We start from the raw sequence: 18158 nt of genomic DNA, 5'->3' as shown, positions 1-18158 counted from the left end.
TTTTCTAGTAACTCTGAAGACCTTGATTAGCTTACACAAGTGTCTTTGATTAGGGTTGAAGTTCAACTTTGCAGGGTGGTGGCCCTCCTGGGTCGGATTTGTGGAACCCTGTTTTACGTTATTTAAACATCATCTATACATTAGGGGTTTTCAACTCCGGCACTCGAGGTCCACTTTCCTGCAGAGTTTAGCTCCAACCCTAATCAAACACACCTGAACAAGCTAATCTGATGTCTTCAGGATTACTACAATGTTACTAGGAGGTGAGTTTGATCAAGGTTGGAGCTAAACCTAAAGTGGATCTCATGGGCTGGAGTTGAGAATCAACTAACAAAACTAAATCAATAACAGCTGTCGCAATTAAAATTACTTTAAACTATATAAACTTTTTAAAACAAAAATGAACCATAACTGAATAGCTGGACTATGATGATATTTTCTTCTAGATCTGCTGTACAGCAGAAACAAACTTGCATTATTTTCCTGTTATCACTGTAAATCTACCTTGAAACAATCTGTATTGTAAAAAAACGCTATAATAAAGGTGACTTGACTTGACACATTTCTGTTGAGCTTGTCCAGATGTAAGATATTAATTATCTAATGCCTAAAAACAAACGTTTTAAGCAATAAAATGCATAAATGTTCTTAACTTGTTTTGTCTGTGTAGCCAGCCAGAACATGACGTGCCATTCTCCCAAACATGAAAACGTGTTTTATGCATTCTATTAATCAACATTAATAATCATTAACAATATCAAGAGCAACAATTACGGTCATACTATTGCTACCCTACCCTGTAATGAGTTCCTTTTATAATGTCTTATAGTTAATGTGTGTATTTTATCTGTAGGAGCTAATGGCTCAGAAGCAGAAGTTGGCGGCCGAGAGGGAGAACCTACAGGCAGAGCTCGAGCACTTTAAGAAGTGCCTGACATTGCCTCAGAGCCCCTGGTCTAGGGCTCACTTCAAGGGCTATCCACCCAGGTGACATCCTTCGGCACCACCAACCACCCACTTAGACCAACCCCCACATCCCTCCCAATCCCCCAAACCCAGACTCGTGCTCCGTCCACTCGGAGAGCCTGAAGAGCGATAGTGAGGAACAGAAGATCTGGCCCACCAATTTGCCATCAACTGACCTCCCCTCCGACGTCATCCTGTGAGCAAAATCACCCATGAATACAAGTCACGGCCTATGAATGCATCTAATTCACAGGGAATACCATGTCGCTCACTGAGAAAGAAATACGCCAGTTGAAACACAGCCATCTCTTTCCCATGGAGGTCATGCCTAGAAATGCACTTAAAGACAAAACCTGAGGAACTATCTGGAGGTACTGTGTTATGACAGATGACTCTTTTAAATCCAGGGAAGGAAAAAAAAAACATCAGATAAATAAAGGAAAAATGTTTTATTTCAAGATTTAGAATAAAGTTTTTTAAGAGGTGCTTCAGCATTGTATTGTAAATAATTTCAAAACAACAATGAAAAAAAAAAGAATTTTGTATGTTTTTAATTACTTAAATCATTGTTCTTTGGAAGAAAAAAGCCTGCCATTGTTTTTCTAATATATTAATGCTTTTTGGCGTTAAGCAAAAGGTTCACTTTTAGTGTTTGCTCAGCTGCTGGTCAGAATAATCCTTTCAGGACTCGTGGAGTGATGGCATCACTTCCTTTTTACCTGAACTACAGTAGCAACGGACCCAGGACCTACCGCCAACAGTTTCCTCTTATCCCACAAGGCCATGCATCATAGAATAACTTTAGCCCACTGATATGTATGACCCACGATGTCTACTGTCATTTATCGTTGCCTAGTGGTCACCCGTCTCTCAAAGTTCTGGACTGCTACACTGAGTTGATTTTCTGTCATGAAGCAGCATGCAGCCTCTTTGGATTTCTGTTTCCTGCATTAAAGGGCATTTGTACTAAAACATGGTTTTTCAGATCTGTGTTCACGGAGAGCTTATGCGATGAGAGTCTGTCAGAGAAATTGACATGCACAAAAATTAAATCCACAAATGTTGTAAATGTACATTAAGAATAATTATAATTTGTAATTTTCGCCATTGATAATTACTGTGCCAAAGTTTTAGGTGGCATGCCAAAAAAAAGTTAAAAGCAAAACTTAAGTTGATGAATTGAGTCTGTCCTGCTGTAATTGGAAAATTCCAAAGGTTTTTCCAAAGAAAGTCTGCTGTCTGAAGACGTTCTTGTTTGCCAAGTTTTTATACCATTGCTTATCAATGACGCATTTTAACAAGACCACAAGTCATTGACAAAAACCATAAATATGGGCCTTAAAAACATTTATGAGCTCTGACTGCCTGTAATCTTTTATTTTCTACCTTTTTATACTATTATGTTAAGATGATGTAGAACCTGGGAATGACGCACCTGTTTGTTTTCCTGGCACTTATCCCAACCCGTCACGTGTGCTGCTGTATGTATCTCATGTATACGGCACTGCGTTTACAGCATGCAGTTACAGAAAGACCACATACCAATTTTTTTTTTTTTTATTCAAATTCAGTGCAAGGTTGAAACCCACAAGTGTCTCAAATGCATCTTGTTGAAACATAGGTGAGGACTTTGGTTGCACTGTCATTTATTTCAGCCATGCTGACCCCAAGCAGGCATGCCATCAGTTTGATCGCTGTGTGTGTATCTGCTTCACCTGAAGCACTACCACTGCCTGATGAGCGCAGATACAAACCTGCCCAACACACACGCATGCACACACAGTCGCCCCCAAACTAAACGGAGGAAGTTAGATGCTGTGAAACCAATGTTTGTTTGTTTGTTTTCTTCTTTTTTTATGTACTTGTTTGAATTCATTGTAATGTAATATATTCTTTGTTGAGTGTAGTAATTAGGTATTTATGGATATATTGCTGTAATTTCAGACAAAAAATTAAATATTTCAAAAATGTGTTTGCCACATGTGGATTTATTTCATTAATGTGCTCATTTTTATAAAACCCACATTGCTGTAGTTGTTTGAAATCTCCAAAGCCAGACTTTAGGTGTAGTGTGTGACATCAGCTCAGTATATTCTAAGTTCTAAGTAAGTTCTTGGGGTGCTAAACATTAATAAACATTACAAGATTCCCACACCTGTCTCTTTTTGACCAATGCTATTATAATTGGTCGTCCATTTTTCAAAGCAGATATTCTCTCTTCAAAAATTCCAGAAACACTTCAAACCTCAAAATCATTCACTCGTCACACTGACCTTAAAAACATGTAATGATCTAGCAACACCAGCATTTATTTAACCGGAATTGCAAATCTTGCAAAACATAGCCTAAATAGAAGTCATATGTCACACAGCGCGTAATATATACATACATATATAGGAAGCGATTGCCTGATGAAACAGTATTCAGGAATGACACGTCATTATTGTGTTTATAATATTATTTTCACCTTTATAAAGAAAATAATTCTGTTTTGGCTTTAAAGTCAAAGTGAAGCTAAAGACTAGTCAACCGTGAGATGGGATGGACTGAAAGGCATCCTTCATTGGAGTGGTGAAATTGTCCCATTCAAATGCCCAAAATGTTTCCATTTTTCTTAATCAATCTTTTTTTGATTCAGAACTTTAATATTCTTCAGTAAGCTATGACTCCAAATTAAACATTGTGGTTTAATTCCTTTTTGTTTTTTGTGCATACATTTGCCAGAAAAAATTTACATTTTAAAATACTTTTTAATTTATTTTTAAAAAAAATCTCCATTACATACAAACATTGATTAAAGGTTTTTACTTAGTCTAGACAGCTACAGTAATAGTGCAGCATCAGTCACTATTTACATGGCGAGCAACAGCAGTGGTCATGAGTTCAGATGTGATTCTGCTCTTCAGACAATCAACAGTAATCTTTTCAAACATCTGTTTCATAACATAAAATTCAGTCCTATTTTATGGTTCACTACATATAACATGAAAAATTATGGATATTAATCTGGTAGAGAATGTCTCCAGTATTTCCTAACGTCCTCAGTAGTCCTTACTTCTGCCCGGATGCAGGTTTGAGCGCAGTTTATACATGTAGTTCAGAGAATCCAGCAGAAATGATCGTGTGGTGTTGATCTCCATTAGCGTGAGGTTATCCAGCTAAAGAGATAGAGAATGAAGGTTTATCAATCAACTGAAATCTCAATTTGACTGATTCACACAAGTTAAAGATTATTAATAAATTACCAGGGTAAAACATTAAAAATATTTATAGTATAACAAAATTAGGGCTATAACCCACTACCTACCAGAAAAGGGACATTAACTCTTTCCCCACTAGTATTTTTGCAAAATGTTGCCAGCCACCACCAGCACTTTTGATCATTTTCACAAAAGTGTCATGGCCCCCAGAATATTTTGTCGTATGAATATCTGAATATGCAAAAGAGCAGACTCACTGCTTTAAAAAAAAAAAAAAAAACGGTTTTATTCTAGCTTTATGAACACTTGAATATGGGTAAGTTTCATTAAAAAAAGGAACATTTTAAGCAAAAAGCTGAGAAAATCGTGTTTTTATCAGACTAATTCTGGATGGGATTAAGAAAGAGGATCTAAACACAGATGAAGTAAATTGAGTCCATGAACAATTCTAAGCTTCACAATCCTATAGCTCGTCCAGGGATGACAGTTCATTAAGTAATATACATGAGGTTTCGATAAACCCTCTGGGGTCGGAGGGGTTTTCTGGGTCCTGGAGGTGTTCTGACATGCTCTGACATTTGTGTTTTTTTCAGTTATTTATAAACATGTTAATGGCAAAGGTGTAAATTCACTCTATATAGCACAAACAGGGCTACCATAATATGTGAGCAAGATGTATGTACATGTTTGTATTTTTGAGAGAATATTGTTTATGCATGGTTATTGAAAAAACTAAAACTTAAAGTCTCTGAATTAAGGCCACAAAACACATACTAAATATGTGTTCACAAGACTTTTGACTAATGGATGTTCTCGCCTAGGATTTTTGCTTCAAAATGATCTGAAAATCATCCTGCCAAATCATTCACATAAAACAATACATTGATTTAAATTTAGTAAAACACTTTTTGTTTGGAAAGGCAATATGCGAAATGGGCGTGACTCATGAATAATGCTCTGATTCACACCTGTGAAGACAAAACACCTGCTTAATGAGCCTGCATAATGAGCCTTTCACAGGTGTGTCATTGAGCCAGAAGAAAGAATACAAGGACACAAGAAAATAAATATATATATACACTACAAAATTGGTTCACAGTTGGAAACATCTAGGAAAAAAGTAGTATTTTTCCACTTGTATTTTTGCTTTCAAATTGTATAATATCCAAGGTGAACATATCTAGTAATTGTGTAGTTAATTCTCATACTGTATTTTCAGAAAGTTTTGGATATGTATCCTCTCCCCAAATTTGTCACTAATAAAACACAATACAAATAATTTGAAGAGAAGGCTTATATTGACCTTTTAAGATTTTGTTTACATCTACCTTGTAAATATATTATTTGCTATTTTATTAAAAATTTTACAATTACAGCAACAATTAAAATAACATTTCAAGTGTAATATTTCTTACATACATTTTATCATACATATTTCAAAGTTAAGGATTCATTAGTTTGAATAAAGCCTACATTGGAACAAACACTATAATAGCATCCTAGTTGATGACTTTATTTTTGACAAAACAAACATAGCTTAATATATTTAACATTTGAGCAGAAATTGGTGAACAAAAGCTTATTCAATGTGGCAGTAGTCTAGTTTACAGTAAACAGTTAATAATCTATCCAAAACTAGTCAACGAAATGTTGTCTTTCATATTTCGTCTGTAACATAGGCATATCGTTTGTTGTTTTTATGAGCCTATATTAAGGTATATAAATATTAATTTGCAGTTCAATACGTTGCTAATACAAAGACATTTTAACGTTATTTCAACATATTTCAGTCGATTTTCACTCATCTCAGTATAGCAATAGGGTTTGGTAAAAACTGTTCAGTTCACTCATTCACACACAGACGCGATTCATATTTAAACAGTCTTTTTACGGTTTACATACACTATGATATCGCGATTAGAACAATAATAATAAAAAAACTTACTTCTCAGATGGATCAGTTGCTTCTCGAAATGAAAATAAACCAGCACATGTTCTGAGGTAAATGTCCCAGGATTATTCCTCACACAGCCTCGCAAGAAGAAATAGTACATTAATCTGATGATTACATTTGTTATGTTATCGCGTTTATGAGGGGCGTTGACACTTTGCATGTGTTGCTTCAGATCATTTGCGTTTGAATACCGCGCGCTCTCCGTGGGCGTGTCAGATTAGCAGAATAATGAGCTAAGAGAACGATAATGAGATCGGCTGACACCTCTCGCTTTTTTTTATAGATTACATAAACAGAGAATATTTATTTTAGTTATGAATTAGATATTTTAAAAGTACAAACTTAAATGATTATAAAGATATATTGCTCATGCTTGTGTGAATAGTATTCGCTGAGCTTTGTTTAAGTTTAGAGACGTGCTCCAGAAAAAAAGTTAACGGAGACAGAGAGGCAGAAAGCACACCGTTTATTTTCTTCATTTTACAAAAGCACACGGTTTTGATGTTAATGTGAGTGTACACAAAAAAAGAAGACCCTCTATAGTTTATATTCATGTACTGAATTTATTTATATGACCAAAAATGACGGAGTATTTTAAGTCTATGTTGCTGCTATGTGGAAAAAAAACAGCAAAACGTGCCGGCGCGTTTCTGGACCCCAGAGGGTTAATATGCTGTTTAATGCTGACGATCACGTTATTTTACGTCTTCTTCACGTGTTTTTATCAGGAGATGCAATACTCTTTCAGAAGATGCGTCATACCACCCCCTAACGTATAACAGTGAAAACACGGAAAGCCGGAAATTTCTGTCAGTAGCGGGGAAAGAATTAAACACAGAATTTTCAGCTTCCAAGACAACAATGAATTATGAAAAAAAAAAACACTGAAACGTTCAGTACTCATACCCTCATCCACAGTCCAACAAGAGCATTAATTAAAGCTAAACTGAATAAAGAAAAACTCACCATGAACCCTGGAATCCAACAATGATTTTATTATTCCATGTTTGATTTGTGATTACTAGAAAAATACTTAAAAGACTTAAAAATCATAGAGATTGCACTCATACCAATTTGTCACTGACAAAATATTCATATAGTAAAAAATATATTAGCATAGAAAAAGCCTGAAAATAATGATAGTTCAGGTTTTTCATAACCGTGTTCAGAGAAAGCAAACCCGGCATAGTATTTGTGGTTCTAATCCACTCATGTCAACTTTACCTGCGCGTGAGCCTCCTGCTGGCTGATGAAGCTATCAGCAGAAAGTCTCAGTTTGGCCACGCGTGTATCCCAGATGTCCTTGACCAGCGTTCGGATCTCATCGGCTTTGGGGATGTTATCTGCAGCACTGCACACAAAAATAAACACTATTTCAATATTTTAAAACCAAAATATGAAACTTAAAATAATACATAGGGATTGCATAAACCCCATTATTAGCTTAAATTGCATTACTATGAAGATTGTGAAAATATGGAAATATTTGTTTTAAAGCTAGGATCTGTAGTTACAAAGAGGCTAGCAATAGAAAGCTATCCCGCCCTCCCTTCAGAACGCTCTCCAAAGCCACGCCTACAAAACGCACAAATGCGTGTGGTTAGAGCTGCACAAATCTGGATAAATTGAGAATAATAATTTATTTTGTTTCAAATAGAGATCACGATTCTGAACAGACAACTAAACAAAATGTTCTATCATTCTTTAAAATTAGGTAGGATTGGCAACATCATTTCAAGGTAATGTTATCTCTAAACTAGACTAAACTGGACAGTCATGCTAAAAGTGTGTTGTTTTAATAAAGGTAGTCTTAATGGCCGTTCACTCTAAGAACTATAATGACAACTAGGCTATATTTGCGCATATTTTTTTCCTTGCAACTTCAAACAGCAAGACAACGTTGTTGAAACGAGCACTGGATACCTACGGTAATACTTTACACCATTTATTCAGAGGGTCTGAATGATTGTTTTCCATATCCATTTTCTCGAAAAGGGGCTTGACTTGTCAAACAGTGGTGGATTAATCTGGACCTCTGCGATTAACTTCTTCCCAACGTCGCCCGCCATTTTAAATGAGCGAGCCCTTAAATTAGAATGGATTCTGAATGGCTGTCAGTGTTTTATCATTCAACAGCTGGAAAAAAAATCATTCCGAAAGTGATCCCAACTATATTGTTTCTCTATATCATTATCATATAGCCTAGCTGTGGTGTGAACTGCTATTCTTTAATATTGAGAACGTTTTTTAGAACTATATCTTTATCGTTATAGTCCTTAGTGTGAACGGGTCTTTAGGCTTTGTGTTGACCACAAAAAAAATAGCCTACATTTAGTGTGTAATAATGACAGCAACCCAGTATTCTTATATCACTACCCTGTTTTGACAAAGTAAATGGAGCAAATAGAAAATCATTTTGGGAGTTCATTGTTATTTGAAAGCAAGTACGGGCATTATGCTGTTATATTACCATTATATAACCAGTGGCATAAATTACAATAATATAATTTATCACAATCATTTCTGGGACAACATATCGGCCAACATAAAGTAGTTATTGTGACAGGCCTAATGTAACAATGCAATCCCATTCAAATTCGGAACTCAATGCTTCCTCTTGTTTTTGGTGAAACTGAAGCTCAAGCTTGTGGTCCATCTGGATCTATCTGCCTGTAAAATCAGAGCAGGTGCGCAACTTGTCTCCTTTGTCCCAAAACTAAAAATGTAATTTTATTTCACAGATCTTTGAGCAGCTAAAAATACATTCCTTATTAAGATGAATACAGATGACATCAATCTGTCAACAGACATAATTTAAAAGCCACAAAACAGATTCTGATTGCATGAGGTCTTTTATGTGAATATGCTGAAGGTGATCTGGTACTCACTGGTTGAGTAATAATTTGGTCAGCTCCATGTAATATGGACTCGGGATGGGAGTGAAAGTGTCTAGCTTTCTCTCCTGTTCACGGATCTCCTCTAGTTTGTCTGGAAAGGAAAAGATCATCTGGGTTTAGAGTTGGTTTCAGGAGGGATGGTGTGCCAGCACAGCCGTGTATGTGACTGAACTCACCAGTGTCCATCCATTCTGGAGGAACTATCCTGCATTTCTGCCTTTGTTTAAGATTGAGGGCCAACCACACAGGAACTTCCACTGGCAGACCCGGATTAAATGGGCCCAGATCTCCCTGAAAGTTTGTATATCATGTCATGCACTTGATGCAGGGACCAATGAAAACTGAAGTAGCAGTGAGTGTGACTTAATTACAGTATCAAAATTTAACATTATGACACATAAACAAATGGGACAAAATAGCCAACAAAACAGCCAACAAAACAGAAGAATACTTTTACATCAAAGAATTATTTGTATTAATATATTTTTATTATTTTTATTAAAAGTACTGACTGATGTTTCAGGGAGACTATGGAAGTAAAATAATGCCAAATGTTTTTGAAACAAAAAGCATGTTGAATTGTACTACTTGAAAAAAAAGTATGCATTGTATTAACCCTGCTTGTATTTTAATGCATTGTATTTTTAGGGTTTGCATTTTTATGGGCTGAAATTTAGCATGGTTGAATATTTAAGCTGTGAATATTTAAATTCAAAACATTTCAAACACATTTTCATTAGTAAAATTCAATAATCCATATTCACCTTTCATATTTCACTTCCAAAATATTCAAACTGATTAAAAATACAATCTATAATATTCAACAGGCGGTTTTCGGTCCATTTTATTTCGCTTTGCAAATTCACTTCCACAAATTCAGTGGTTCAAATTCGACAATAAATTCAACGTTGACGTCTATGAACTGCAGGAAAAGCAGTAGATTACCGAGCATAATCTCCATCTGCTGATAGTCGATCTCACCAGCAGGGGGTGCAACCGCGTGTTGTTGACGAAGACCAGAGCAACAGTTAGAGCAAGCCATTTATTCATGAAAACTCATTTACAACAATTGAGCATGCATTAAGTTTTTTGTGATGATTATCTGGGTCAGTATATAGGCGGAAAAGATGATAAAGGCACAAAAGCTGTTTTTATGTTTCATTCATTAACTTCATTGTTACTTTCCCTGTGTAGCCTTACGTGTTATCAACTTTTTCTACCATGAACGGGATTATAATCGGTTTCCCTCAATACCTCATCATACTCAAGGATTCCCCTTCCATCAGGACAGAACGCTTAACGTAGATTAATGGACTAATACAGTGATATAAAAGACCAAACTCGCACCTTATTGGGGAAGTATGCCTACATACATGTTAATATTCTTACATACATGATTAATCTGGTAAGGGTCATAGCACTTTCATATTGTTGTCCTATATTGTTAGTTTAACTGTAAGTCGCTTTGGATAAAAGCGTCTGCTAAATGACTAAATGTAAAATTGGCTTGATATTCGCACACAATTAGGGACCGTCTCTAAAGTAACATTGGTAGTCCTATAGGCCTAAACGTTTCTAACTTCAATTTATTTGAATAAATTGCGCATTATGCCTGACACACCAAATGAATACTTTACAGTTGATTTTATGACTGCAAGTCGTTCTCTTCAATTCGTTCCCTTTCATTGAAGCTAGAAACGTGTAACGTTATACCAATGTCGTATGTAACTTTAGAGACGGTCCCTAAATGTGCGAATGTCCAATGTCAAGACAACTTATTCCAGTATCACCGAGAAACGCTCAGCTTTAAACTTTGCGCGTTAAGTTCATATTCGGAGTCCTTCTGCTTGCCTGCGAGTTTGGTCTTTTATATCACTGTATTAGTCCATTAAGCTATGTTAAGCATTTTATATGTCCAGCAGGGGAATCCTGACGTATTGAGGGAGACCCTAGTATTCTACTGCATGCAGCACATCGCCGCAATATAAGGTTGAGGCAACTAAACAACCAATAGATATGTCAAACTCAAATGTAACATTGGATCTGTAGGCCTATACATCCACATCGGGGGAATAACATTATAATCTCGTTCACGGTAGAGGTGTATATAGGCTACACAGGAAAAGTAATCGTGAAGACACTGAATTTCACATAAAACATAATAATCACAGATACACTTACATTGTTGTAAATGAGTTATGAATGAATGGCTTGCTCTAACCATCGATTTTATTATGTCTATGGGTCTAACCGTTGCTCTGGTCTTCGTCAACAACACGCGCTTGCACCCCCTGCTGGTGAGGTCGACTAACAGCCATAGACTGTGCTAACAGCAGATGGAGATTATGCTCTAATCCACCTATTCTTAACCATAGGGCCGCGCCACCTGGAGGGCCGCAAAAAACTTTACGTTTTTCACCTGTGGGCCGCGAGGGCCGCGGGACCAAACTAGTTATCAATTGAAGACACCAGAATGACCACTGTTATCCATGAGACAGTTACGGCCGCTTCACACCGCAACCGTCAGCGTCACGTGAGCAGCGCATATTTTTTTCGGCTTGCATGTTAATCAATGAGTGCATTCACATTGCGAGCAGGAGCAGCGCGTGAGCGTCAAGCAGGAGCGTCGCGTGTGCAGCAGTGAAGCGGGGGATTCGGCGCCGAGTCTATTTTTGCTGTGCTGCTCACGCTCCATTAAAGTGAAAGCACACTTTTGATGGACAAAATAAATTGGATTTCACACAAAAAGTGCCCAAAATGCACAGAATAAGCATGTCTAGTGAGTTTTAACAAGAACTAGAGTAGGCAAAAAAGGCTAGGAATATAGGCAAATTCAGTTTGGGTGAAAGTATGGTGTATTATAAAAAACTAAAAAAACTAAATTAAAATAGCCTGAAAATATTATATAAAAACTTTCTTTTAGTTTATGAAATACACAGACAGCTACATAGGCTAGCACAACCCAAATCAAACCCGAGTGTGCGGTTTTGTGTGCGCGTGTGTGCTTTATCTGCGGAGTTTGCATTCTTGTAAACCTATTGAAAATATGCTATGACTGAAACGACAAGTTTGGAGCTGTTTTCTTGGTTGATTTGTTGTTTACTGACATTTATATGGTTTACCAACTTCTAAAATCAAATGTATAGTTGTCTTTGTAAATAATTGTTCGCTTATATGTCGCTTTGGAGCCGCTACTGTGACACTGTAGGCTACAAACGCTTCCAGTGTGAATACTCTCGCGTGTCTGCAGCTGCAGTGACGATGTAGTTACGCTGACGCACTGCTCAAGCGCCGCTCACGCTTGCGGTGTGAAACAGCCGTTACAATGCACCATCCCACCACTAGTGGCAGTAATGCCAACACTGGAGGCTACTCTGAGAGTGAGCCTTTCCCCCATTCCACCCAGGCTGGATCTGATAATATCTGTGAAGCAGGCCCAAGTGTCTCATTAAGAGGGGAACATAAATAGGGAGTTGTAGCTTGTTCAAATTGGACTGTTGTGATAGTTATTGTTCATTTATAACAGATATGAAGAGCAACTTCAGGTTCTACCATGCAAAAATGTAGACTGCTGAAACAATTATCAAATTATTTTGCAGATTATAAAGCTATATTTTTTCATTTGCACTTTATTAAAATTTTAATTTACAACTTATTTATTTTGAAAAATATTATTATGAATTTATTTATTTTAGCAACACATTTTATTGTTTTTATTTTTATTTATATACATTTCACAGGCAGTGACATTCACAGGCAGTGATTCAAGTGATTCAGCAAATTCTCTTTTGTCTTTTCGCGCATGAATGGTTCAAAAGCATTCGCACGAATAAGAGCAGGATCGTGTAACACTAGCCAAAGGATGACAAAAATAACAGATGCTGCGTTAATTGCGTTAATAGCCCTATTTGTTTATTTCATATAAAATCGCAGCATTTTGCGTCATATAATCGCATTCGCTTGACATCTCAATTGCGATACGATCAATCGTGCAGCACTAGTTAGGCTAATATGCCTGACTTGAGCCTTTAAATTTGTTCTTGATGCAGATTGATTTGTTCCATGAACTGTCGTGTGTTTTGCATCTTGTTGTATGTGCAGGTTTACATACACAATAACCTGTTAAACTGCAAGAGGATTTCATTTAGTTATTGAATACAAATCAAACCAATGGTGAGATCAATAAACCAATACAGTGCTAATATTTGAATGGGCCCTGGGCCACTTTGTACTGTAAAATTTGGGCCCCGACATCAAAAAGGTTAAGAACCCCTGCTCTAATCTACTGCTTTTCCTGCAGTTCCTGGTCAACGTTGAATTTACTGTCGAATTTGAACCACTGTATTTGTGGAAGCAAATTTGTAAAGCGAAATAAAATGGACTGAAAACCGCCTGTTGAATATTATAGGTTGTATTTTTAATCAGTTTGAATATTTTGGAAGTGAAATATGAAAGGTGAATATGGATTATTGAAATGTTACTAATGAAAATGTGTTTGAAATGTTTTGAATTTAAATATTCAGCTTAAATACTCATCCATGCTAAATTTCAGCCCATAAAAATGCAAACCCTAAAAATACAATGCATTAAAATACAAGCAGGGTTAATGTAATGCATTTTTTTTCAAGTAGTACAATTCAACAGGCTTTTTGTTTCAGAAACATTTGGCATTATTTTACTTCCATATGTGACCTCTTGCTTTCTCCATTTTCTTAAAATCTTTTTGTGCTGGCTGTACAGAAATACATGAATACTTTAGCAATACAGGATGGTTTCAAACGGTTTTGCAGCTTCGTTTACGGAAGAAAGTCAGATTTGACTTAATATTAATACATGTAACTGTTAGTATACAGGAGCCACTGGTCCTCAACTAGTTAAAAAGCTCATAAATTGGCCAAAACATGTTTTGCACATGTTTCTGAGAGAAGTGTTTAGAGGTAACTTAGGGGATGATTAACTGTTAGGCGATAGAAAATTAAGCTGAATTAAATCAATGGAAGTTAACCTGACTGTTTTAATAAGTCACTCATATTGATTATCTAGTTTAATATAAGATTCAGTTACCCGCATATTGATAGCGGCTGAACCAAGATCATCGTCAAAACACATCATAACGCATAATCACACACGTAAAATACGACCATATACATGCTGTAGCTGTCACATTTACTCACCCCAATCAAATAGATTTTGTCGAGACTGAAGTTCGGTATGATTTTTACCATCTCTTTCTCTGCGAGAAACTCTACCTCAGCTGGATCCATACTGTGCTGTGACAGTTTTCCCGCGTAACTCTCAGACTTGTGTCTATGACGTCAGGGAGGCGAGGCAACTAAAGGCAACACTTCAAAGCTGCCCTCTAACCATAGACTGTAAAAAAAAAGATGAACGACGCCCCTTCGCTCTCTTCCATTGGCGAGAAGTGAAGCCACCATTGTCCCGATATGGCGCTGACATCTTGGGACTTGAGTCTGCGCAGTTGCGATTTCGGGACCAGACCTTCTTCTTCTTTCGGAGTTTTATGGTGGTTGGCAAACGAGCTAAAAGCTGCATTTGCCGCTACCAACTGGACAGGAGTGTGAAGCATTAACCGAGTGAAGCAAATTAAAAAAAAAAAAAAAAAAAAAATATATATATATATATATATATATATATATATATATATATATATATATATATATATATATATATATATATATTAAACTATATTCTGTTAACCAATCCTGTTTCGCTTAGATACCTCATTAAAGTACTATAAACCCTTTTCTCTTTCTGTGCGTTTTGAAATATGCTATTTACTGACAATGTATTAATACCTACGTAGCTTAATGATTCAGCAAAATTGATTCTTTCACTGTTGTATTCTGTGCAATGAATCAACACATGTTCAACTGTTTCTGACAAGCCACATTTATCACAATTCATAGATTCTCTTTTCCTTATGATAAACAGTGCGTAATTAGGGCATGTAAGCTATGCCATATTTGAAGACTAGATATTATGGAATCTTCCTTTCTGCTTCCGTATTTATTTCTCTCAACCCCAACTTTATTTTGAATTTTATACAGATGTCTTCCTTTTGTCTCCTTGTCCCATTTCTGTTGCCACATATTGTTTAGAGCAGATTTTATTATTGTTTTAACTTCAGTTTTACTCAATGATACATTAATGTCTATTAAATTTCGTTTCAAAGATCTCTTTGACAACTGATCAACCTCCTCATTACCCTCTACCCATTTTGAAGTATTTCATACAAGATATCCTGCCTGGACGCTGACTTTCCACTATTTATACTCATTAAAGCTGAATAGGAGTCTGAGCAAATCATTGCATCCATGATGAACGTCTTCCACCCATCATTTCTGCAGTATATAGGCTACTGAAACATGATCTGTCAATACTATATTTAAAATGGGGAATGTAAATGCTGCTGCTGTATGTCCAGTATCTGGATTCTTAGATCCATCCATGAATATTTGAATACTATTGTAATATTCTTCACTAAGGTGCTGCTTCACAACTATATTCTTTGTTATGATTATTTCCTTTGTTTGCATCTTGTCTTGCAATGTTAGATCTACATCAGGTTTAGGGAAAAGCCATGGAGGTATTGATGGTATTACCACTGTGGGACTAATATATTATTTATTTCTATGTTCTTGGCCTCTTTTTCTGCATCCAAAACTATTTATTTCTCCTTTTCCATACTCCCAGCATTTTTCAAGGATCTTTTTCACTGGGTGATTCTCATCGTGTCCCTTTAGTGTACTCCAATATGACATTTTTAATTGTAACCTCCTAACATCCAGAGGCAATTCTGCCATTTCTACCTGCATTGCTGGAATTGGGGATGTTCTGAATGCCCCACACCCACAGCTTATTCGTAATGCTTGCGACTGAATAACATTTATTTTCTTTAACTTGGATGCTGATGCTGAGCTGTATGTTATGCATCCGTAATCTATTACTGGTCTGATCATTGCACAACATATTATTTTTAAAGACTGCCGACTTGCACCCCAATCAACCCCTGCCAGACATCTTAAAACGTTTATTCCCTTTTTACATTTATCTATTATTTTCTTTATGTGACTGTCAAATTTAAGTTTTGAATCCATCCACAAACCCAAATACCGAATTTCCGATACTTGTGCTAATGTTTGTTCATATACAGTACAGGGATTTTCCTATTCCTTGTCCTACCTGAGAAAATGTCATTAATCATTATATTAAACAAAATTGGGCTACAAACACTACTGAGGAGTACCGTTATCTATTGTGTATATTTTTGAGGAACTTGAACCGATCTTGACCTGTATTGTACGCTTGAAAAGGAAATCCATTATCCAATTATACAACCTTCCTTTAATACCTATTTTATCCAACTTAATTAATAGTCCCTCCTTCCACAACATCGTAAGCTTTTTCCACGTCAAAAAACACTCCAACTAACACTTCTTTATTTATAAATGCTTTTCTGATTTCTGATTCTAGACATATGATAGAATCCATTGTATTGCGACCCTTTCTAAATCCACTTTGATATGGGCATAAAATATTTTTATTTTCTATTGTGTAATTTAATCTAGCTATTACCATTCTTTCCATTATTTTACATAAGTTCGATGTTAGTGCAATTGGTCTATAGTTAACTGCTCTGGAATGATCATTCCCAGGTTTAGCTATTGGAACAACTACTCCATGTTTCCGGGAAGAAGGGAGCTTTCCTTCCTCCCATACTTTATTGAACAGATGTAATATGATATTCAATGATATTCAACGATATATCTGATAATTTCTTTATCATCTCATTACATATATCATCCTTTCTTAAACCTGTCAATACCTGTTTGAGTTCATACAAAGTAAAATCTTCATCCATAGTGCTTTCAGAGGGCCTTCTTTGGACCATGATATTAGGATTATCTCTTATTGCTTGCTCTCTTTGCCTTCTCATATCCTCTGATAAGTTACAATTACTGTGAATCTTTACAAATGCTTTTGCTAACACCTCTGCTTTTTCGATTTCAATCATTATATATTTATCCTCATCTATTATTACAGGTATATTTCTATAATTTTTATTCCCTCCCTTTTTCCTAATCATTCCCCATAATTCACTTATATCTACTGTCACAGTGTCTGGTTGTGTTTACCTTGGGTTCACTAGAGCAGTGGTGCCCAAACCTGTCCTGGCGACCCTCCAACACTGCACGTTTTCTCTGTCTCCCTAATAAAACACACCTGATTCAACTCATCATCCCATGTGATTATGAGCTGATGAGTTGAATCAGGTGTGTTTGATTAGGGAGACAGAGAAAACGTGCAGTTTTGGTGGGTCGCCAGGACAGGTTTGGGAACCACTGCACTAGAGGTCCTCGTTTTCACGGTGTCATTCACAATAGACTACATTTCCCAGCATTCTGTTCTGCCACTCATCTGTTCATTGCACACAGCTGTTTCCCATCACCTTGTTAGTTCTGTGTGTACGGAGTTTGTCACGGAGTTGTTGTTCTATGTCCTCACACTTCTGTGCCCTGCCTTTTCCTGAGTCTTGTTGGTGTTTTATGTTTTTGACGGCCTTTTTGGATTTTGAACCTTGCTTGGACTGGATTGTGAGTACGGATTGCCCTATTAAACATACTGCTAATGGATCTGTCTTTCCCTGTGTGTGTTCGTTAGGGATGGGGAAATGAAGCCTCGTGAATCAATGAGGCTTTCCCCTGACTGTTCCGGGAAAAGATTCAAAGCTTCGAGAGTGTCGAGAACAGCGCCATCTGGTGCTTATTTAAAACAAAGCAGCCAGAAGCCTGTGTTAGAAGCTCTGGCAGATGAAGCAACCACAACACACTCCATAGTTTCAATGTTATGTGTACAAATAAAAGACTTACATGTTTGTGTTTGATTTGTTCATTAAATAAATTCATTTCCCATTAAAGTATGACAATAAAATATAATATAAGCTTATAAGATTCAATAAGATTTAATCTCTCTCTCTCTCTTTCTCTCTCTCTCTCTCTCTCTCTCTCTCTCTCTCTCTCTCTCTCTCTCTCTCTCTCTCTCTCTCTCTCTCTCTCCCCCTCCCTCCCTCCCTCTCTCCCTCTCTCTCTCCCTCCCTCCCTCTCCCTCTCTCTCTATACA

The 18158-nt window shown here is 36.5% G+C and overlaps 2 protein-coding genes across 6 annotated transcripts in view; one reads left to right on the top strand and one right to left on the bottom strand.

The window, feature by feature from the left end:
* The window catches only part of gse1b (Gse1 coiled-coil protein b), a 391870-nt gene extending 388936 nt beyond the window's left edge, over positions 1-2934 (top strand). For all 5 annotated transcript variants that reach the window (XM_077248171.1, XM_077248170.1, XM_077248174.1 and 2 more), the window contains one exon: positions 854-2934. In XM_077248171.1, the coding sequence (XP_077104286.1) occupies positions 854-991 (138 nt within the window). In that variant the 3' untranslated portion in view covers positions 992-2934. The remainder of the gene's footprint in view (positions 1-853) is intronic.
* Positions 2926-14512, bottom strand: gins2 (GINS complex subunit 2). The gene is made up of 5 exons (XM_077248197.1): positions 14192-14512; positions 9194-9308; positions 9009-9108; positions 7345-7471; positions 2926-4124 (listed from the first exon to the last, which is right to left on the bottom strand). The coding sequence occupies exons 1-5, from the start codon at positions 14279-14281 to the stop codon at positions 4008-4010; spliced, it is 549 nt and encodes a 182-aa protein (XP_077104312.1). The 5' UTR covers positions 14282-14512; the 3' UTR covers positions 2926-4007.
* Between the last annotated feature and the right edge of the window lie 3646 nt (positions 14513-18158).

This window comes from Siphateles boraxobius, unplaced genomic scaffold (genome assembly GCF_051911475.1).
Source record: "Siphateles boraxobius isolate OS27281-9 unplaced genomic scaffold, OSU_SipBor_1 30, whole genome shotgun sequence".
Taxonomy (NCBI): domain Eukaryota; kingdom Metazoa; phylum Chordata; class Actinopteri; order Cypriniformes; family Leuciscidae; genus Siphateles; species Siphateles boraxobius.
The sequence above is the reverse complement of the archived record's forward strand: the minus strand, read 5'-3'. Positions and strand labels throughout refer to the sequence as shown.